Raw genomic sequence first — 7,387 nt, 5'->3', positions numbered from 1 at the left:
CCCCCTTCCTTTAAACCATTTCTGCCCCCTTTCCCATTCCCCTCTGCCCCCTTCCCATTACCACTCTGCCCCCTTTCCCATTCCACTCTCCCCTTTCCTTTTCCCACTTCCCCACCTTAAATTCCTTTTGCCCCCTTGCATTACCCTCTGCCACCTTCCTTTTCCCACTTCCCCCAAAATTACCACTTTTCCCCTTTCATTAATTGCCCCCTTCCCATTACCATTCTGCCCCTTCCATTATCCCTCCCCCCTTTCCATTCCCAATTCTGCCCCTTTCCCATTACCACTCTGCCACCTTCCTTACCATTCTGCCCCCTTTCATTATCACCCCTGCCCCCCCCCATTACCCTTTTGCTCCCTTTCCCCTTCCACCCCTGCCACCTTCCATTCCCTCTCCCCCCCTTACTCTCCACCCCCCCATTACCACTCTCCCCCTTCCCATTCCCAACCTGCCACCTTCCATTACCACTCTCCACCCTTCCCATTCCCTCTGCCCCCTTTCCTTTCCACTCTCCCCCTTTCCCCATTACCCTCTTGCCTTCCTTTTCCATTTTATCCCTTTCCATTACCACTCTGCCTTCTTCCATTCCCCCTTCCTTATCCCCTTTCCAATTACCACTCTCCCCTTTCTTTCCCTCTGCCCCTTTCCCATTCCCCTTTCTGCCCTCCCATTTCCTCTCCCAAATTTCCATTCCACTCTGCCACCTTCCATTACCACCCCCTGCCCCCTTTCCCTTTGCCACTCTCCCCCTTTCCATTACCCCCCTCCCCTTCCTTTTTACCTTGTTTTAATTCCATTACCATTTCCTGCCACCTTCATTATCCTCTCCCCCTTCCATTCCCCTTTTTTCCCCCATTACCACCCCTCCCCCTTCGCACCTTCCATTGCCACTTCTGCCGCCTTCCATTACCACTCTGCCACCTTCCATTACCACTCTGCCACCTTACATTTCCACTATGCCACCTTCCATTACCACTTCTGCCACCTTGCATTATCACTCTGCCACCTTCCATTACCACTCTGCCACCTTCCATTACCACTCTGCCACCTTCCATTACCACTCTGCCACCTTCCATTACCACTCTGCCACCCACTTGCCACCTTCCATATCACTCTGCCACCTTCCATTACCACTCTGCCACCTTCCATTACCACGTCTGCCACCTTCCATTTCCACTCTGCCACATTCCATTACCACTCTGCCACCTTCCATTACCACTCTGCCACCTTCCATTACCACTCTGCCACCTTCCATTACCACTCTGCCACCTTCCATTACCACTCTGCCACCTTCCATTACCACTCTGCCACCTTCCATTACCACTCTGCCACCTTCCATTACCACTCTGCCACGCTCCATTACCACTCTGCCACCTTCCATTATCACTCTGCCACCTTCCATTACCACTTTTGCCACCTTGCATTACCACTCTGCCACCTTGCATTACCACTCTGCCACCTTCCATTACCACTTCTGCCACCTTACATTATCACTCTGCCACCTCCCATTACCACTCTGCCGCCTTCCATTACCACTCTGCCACCTTCCATTACCACTCTGCCACCTTCCATTACCACTCTGCCACGCTCCATTACCACTCTGCCACCTTCCATTACCACTTTTGCCACCTTGCATTACCACTCTGCCACCTTCCATTACCACTCTGCCACCTTCCATTACCACTCTGCCACCTTCCATTACCACTCTGCCACCTTCCATTACCACTTCTGCCACCTTCCATTACCACTCTGCCACCTTCCATTACCACTCTGCCACCTTCCATTACCACTTCTGCCACCTTGCATTATCACTCTGCCACCTTCCATTACCACTCTGCCACCTTCCATTACCACTTCTGCCACCTTCCATTACCACTTCTGCCACCTTCCATTACCACTCTGCCACCTTCCATTACCACTTCTGCCACCTTCCATTACCACTTCTGCCACCTTCCATTACCACTTCTGCCACCTTCCATTACCACTTCTGCCACCTTCCATTACCACTGTCCTCCTACAGAGTCGGTGCTAATAGAGATGGAGCAGCTTAGACAGGAGAGTGACGAGGCTGGTCCTCAAGATGAGCTGGAATACTGGAAGAGACGGATGGCTAAGTTCAAGTTCCTCTCTGAACAGATGGAATCGCCTCGGGTAAAGTTGGAGGAGACGACAGGCTAAGTTTAATTTTCTTTTTGAACTGATGGAGTCACCTCAGCTAACGCTGACAGAAATTCACGACTCATTGAGGTTCTAGAAATCCATGCACAGTTCGAGGTGTTAATTCTGGCACAATTGTGGTAAAATTATTGTATACTCAGTAATGAGTTATTAATTCATTATATTTTGCATTATTATTAATTTAACTTTACTATTACAGGTATTTAAATCAGCCTGATAATGAAGATGAGTAATTAATTACACAATTGTCATCACCTGAGTATATAGAGTACATACACCTAGAAGTGTGTATCTCAGTGTATATAAACTGAGTTTAATCCCTGGTTAGGGATAAAAATATTCTTGACGTTAGAGTATAGGCGAAGACTAATATAATTTGCAAGAAGTCGAGAGAGCCTTTTGATTTACTATCCTAGTCTCATACACATATTAACACGATGGTTCTTAATTAATCTAGGTAAAAGTGGATGGTTCTCAGAAGATAATCTCAGTTGTTCTTACAGTTCCTTGGGTAACTGTCATATCCTAGTTTAAGATATTAACCTAACATTGCATTGGACAGGTACGTGGAGCGGTGTTGGTGCTCCAGCTGGCGAGGTCGAAGGTACTCAAGACATGGAAGGAGATGGACGCGAGGGTGACCCACAACCTGGCCGAGGCCAAGGATAATGTCAAGTTTGTGTATGCCATCGAAGAGTACTGCCACCCGCTGTATCTAAATGATCCTGTGAGTGTGGATTCACGATTCAGATAGCCATAAAAAAACCATACCACGGGCGGGATTTGAACCCGCGGCCAGAGAGTGTCTGACCGCCGGTCAGATAGCCATATTTATGAAAGTATTCATGGAAACCGGTTAACCGGACTTGAATCTTAGAAGTGGGAAGCACAGTGACTACAGTCTAAATGAGGTGTTTAGGATGTTATTGATAACGACTGAGTAATTGATGGTGAATGTATTTCCTTATTTTTTGGGTCACATTACCTCGGTGGGAATATTTACGTAATAAGAATAATATATTATTGCCAAAGTAATATGCGAAAGTAATAGCGTTTATTAGAGCCCATGGGATACATTTTGAGCAGACTTAGGCTAAGATTAAAATTACTTAATATTACATAAAAAAATTATAGATGTGGGCTACATTATCTTACGATTGTTACCAATGATCCATTTGATTCTTCAAATCTTGGGAAAGATATGAACTCGTAGGAGTCATTTTGTGTCTGGAGAATGAAAGTCATATCAGGTTTGATTTGATGGAGGGAGAGTAGCGTCAATGCCTTGAATCAAGAGCTCATTGCCAACATCTAGAACTAAAACAGAATTGTTCTCGAACACTAAAGCTAAACCTTACATGTTCTAAAACTATAAAACTAAAACGTACTTGTTTTCATACCGTGGAACTAAAATACACTTGTTCTCAAATCTTAAAACTAAAACACATTTCTTCTGACCTCAGAACTAAAACACTTTTTGTAAAACCTTGCAACTAAAACATTTTTTCTATAAGCTTAGAATTAAAACACTTTTTTTTTTACACAGGGTTTGACAAGGTTAAGGATCCCTAGCTTTATTGGCAAGCTAAGAGCTGTTACCTACATCAGCTTATTTGAAAGCATTTTTATTGTTATGAGACATACAAGTAGGGAACAGGATGAAGTTGGAGCCATCTGTGGGCTGTACGAATGTGTTCCATACTCGAGTCATCCTGGGTATGTATGACCTCAGATGGAGTGATGTTCTGGAGAAGGGTACACCAGAGTGAAGTTGCTACTTTCTGCCCGTCTTGTGGCATAAAAGCTTGTTTCACGCTGTCCTCGAAGTGGATCCAAGTGTAATACTTTGACAATATTGGCCTTTTACATAACAGTAAGGCCACCCACATCCCTCCTGTGTTGAAGGCTCTGCTGAAATGACAGATCTATCCAGGATGGGTCCAGGCGAGAGATGAGAGGTCTCGCTCTGTTCTCTATTCTGTCAAGCAGTCGCAGATGAGAAGGGGGGCAGGCAAACCCAGAAAGTGGAGCATACTCAAGGTGTGAGCGTACTTGTGCCTCGTACAGAATCTTGCAACCCCTACTGTCAAGCAGATGCGAGATACGGCGAAGTGCTGTAAGCTTCCTGGCTGCCTTGTTTGCAAGATTTAGAACATGGTTTTTCATGGTCAGTTTGTAGTCAAATTTCACCCCAAGGATATCAACTTTTTCTCCAGGTGCCAACACCCTCCCATTCATCCTTACTACTGCACCAGCATTACCATCATGGTGCCTAGAGACCATCATCATTTGCGTTTTCTCAGGTGCAAATGTTACTTGCCATCTATTTCCCTAAGCTGATATAGCTCTTAGCTGGTGATTGATGTAGCTTAGAGCAGCTGGCATTTCTTCTCTTGGATAAGTGAATGTCAGTGTACAGTCGTCTGCATATGCATGAGATTCTGGGATGAGATGAAGAAGGTCATTGAAGTAGACATTCCATAACAATGGTCCCAGCACGCTTCCTTGTGGATCACTTGCCCCAGTAGGATGTCTTGCTGATTCCGTTCCATTGAGAACTACCCTTAGAGATCTACCATGAAGGTAATTACTGAGGAGACATAGCGTAGAGCCTGCAATTCCCAGTGCTTGAAGTTTTGCTAAGAGGCCCTAGTGCCACACCCGGTCGAAAACACCAGCAATGTCCAGTGCTACCACACAGCTGACTTTGGATTCATCTAGTGACTGGTGCCACTTAGTGGAGAGGTTTAACAACAGATCAGCAGCAGAGTAACCTTTCCTGAAGCCATATTGACGGCCATAAAGTAGTGAGTGGTAGTCAAAAAACTCTGTCATTTGTCTTGAGATTATTGTCTCAAGGATCTTACCAGTGATTGACAGGAGTGACACTGGTCTGTAGTTGTTGTTTTCTGCTCTGCTCTTCTTTTTGTGAACAGGGACTACATTTGCCTCTTTCCACAGAGAGGGCCATTTACACTGTACTAGGCAGTGCTGAAAGATGCGAGTTAGAGGTGCTGCTAGCTGGTCTGCACATCTTCTCAGCAATCTTGGGCTCAACTTGTCTCGGCCCACCCTCTTTTCTTGGTCAAGAGATTTAAGAAGGAAATGCACCTCCTTATTGTCACCACTGCCTTTTTGTCACCACTGACAGTTTTGACACAGTTCTTGCAGCTAGCCAAGGAGGGTCCCTTGCTGGATCAGGAATTTGCATTTTGGTAGCGAAGTGTTCGGTAAAGAGGTTCACCTTCTCTGGACTACTACTAGAGGTGGTCCCATCCTGTCGATTTAGAGGTGGAATGAGTTCATCAGGCAGATAACCTTGTCTGTCCTTGACCACGGATCACCAGGTTTTGGAGCCTACCCTACCTGATACTAGCTTTCTTTTTGTGTCCACCTTCCATTTAGCAATGGCCCACTTTTGAACGTCACCCACATGCCTACAGGCTTGCCCGTGCAAGTTCCTGTTATAGGTGGTAGGATGTCTCTTATACCTTAGTCATGCCTTGTACTTAGCAGTAGCAGCCTCTCTACAAAGAAAGCCAAACCAAGGCTGATCTGTAGGCTTCGTCACATATTGCCGGTGATAAATGTGTTCTTGTTGTAGATTAAGGATGTGTCCAGTGAAGGCTTTCACTTGGTTGTCAACATCCCCTTGGAGAAGAGCATTCCAATCGGTGGTGGCGAGCTCAGAGCAAAGGGCTGGCCAATTACCTCTTTCCCATAGCCAGGTTGTGCGTGTGGACACCTCATCTCGTTCTGTTGGGATCTTAAGTGTCGTAAAAACAGCCTTGTGGTCAGATGATCCAACGTAGCCGAGGAGTTGATAAGTGACTATACCTTCTGCCAGATCACTCACTACTGGGTCAAAGGAGGAGCCAGAGATGTGAGTAGGGAAATCAACAAAGTTTCTCATGTCAAATACTGTAAGAAGGTCATCAAAGTCCCTCTGTATAAGGTGTTGGTTGAGGTCACCAACAATTATGATATGTTGACAGTTGTGTTGTAGCAGAAGGGAGTCAATATTTTCCATTAAGAAGTTGATGGGGTCTGCATGTTGCCACTGAGGTCTGTACATTGCACATGCTAGTACAGAGGCAATAGTGTTTATGTAGAGCTTGAAGAACATCATTTCAAGATGAGTAGGGACGGCAACATCAATGTGCTGGGCATGAACACTTTTAGAGAAGCACACAGCAACACCTCCTCCTTGCCCTTGCCTGTCTCTTCTCATCCATGAGATGTAGCCAGCAATTCTTGCAAAATTTTCTGGAGTCCTGTCGTCCAAAAATGTTTCAACAACAGCTATCATGTCGGGACGTCGAGTGTTCACAAAACTATGTGTGAGCTCTCCAACATTAGTAATGAAACCTCTAATGTTGGCCGACAGGATGCTGATAGACTGGCTCCTCATGATGTGGTCAGCTTGAGGTGGTGGGTGTGCAAGGCATGTAAGGTGCCTGCCCTTGAGAAAGGTAGAGTACTGAGGCAGCTGCAGGAATGTAGGTCTATGGTCTTGTATAGGGCACAATACCACCTAAAACCTTAAAACTAAAACACTTTTCCTAAAACCTTAAAACTAAAACATTTTACCTGAAACCTTACAAACAAAACACTTTTCCTGATACCTTAGAAATAAAACACATTTTCATAAATCTTAGAACTAAAACACTTTTCTAAAACCTTAAAACTAAAACACTTATTCTCAAACACTGGACCTAAAACATTCTTGTTAAACCTATAAACAAACTTATTCTTAAACCCTAGAGCCAAAACACATTTGTTCTCAAAGCCCAGGAATAAAATATATCTGTTTACAACCCTGTAATAAAGCACAACTGTTCCCACAACCCTGGAATAAAACACAATTGTTCCCACACCCTGGAAAAAAAACACAACTGTTCTTACAACCCTGCAATAAAATACAATTGTTCTTACAACCCTGCAATAAAATACAACTGTTCCTACAACCCTGCAATAAAACACAACTGTTCCCAGAACCCTGCAGTAAAACACAACTATTTCCAAAGTTCTGGAATAATACTCAGTTATTCCTTCAGACCTGGAATAAAATGTTGTCATTCCTACAGCCTGGAATGATTCCATACATCATGATGTTGTTCAACACAGTGCGGATGATTCACTCCATCTCCAAGTACTACAACACTTCGGATAAACTCTCAGCTCTGCTCATCAAGGTGAGATCACTTC

General features: G+C 44.8%; 1 protein-coding gene across 1 annotated transcript in view; it reads left to right on the top strand.

Annotated features, from left to right (window-relative positions):
• The first annotated feature begins 2,025 nt into the window (after window positions 1-2,025).
• Dhc1 (Dynein heavy chain 1) overlaps window positions 2,026-7,387 on the top strand; it is a 313,825-nt gene continuing 308,463 nt past the window's right edge. Inside the window, exons 1-3 of the mRNA XM_070102646.1 lie at window positions 2,026-2,152; window positions 2,742-2,906; window positions 7,267-7,374. Coding sequence (XP_069958747.1) covers window positions 2,039-2,152; window positions 2,742-2,906; window positions 7,267-7,374 — 387 coding nt within the window. The 5' untranslated portion in view covers window positions 2,026-2,038. The remainder of the gene's footprint in view (window positions 2,153-2,741; window positions 2,907-7,266; window positions 7,375-7,387) is intronic.

Source organism: Cherax quadricarinatus, chromosome 82 (assembly GCF_038502225.1).
Source record: "Cherax quadricarinatus isolate ZL_2023a chromosome 82, ASM3850222v1, whole genome shotgun sequence".
Classification (NCBI taxonomy): Eukaryota; Metazoa; Arthropoda; class Malacostraca; order Decapoda; family Parastacidae; genus Cherax; species Cherax quadricarinatus.
The sequence above is the reverse complement of the archived record's forward strand: the minus strand, read 5'-3'. Positions and strand labels throughout refer to the sequence as shown.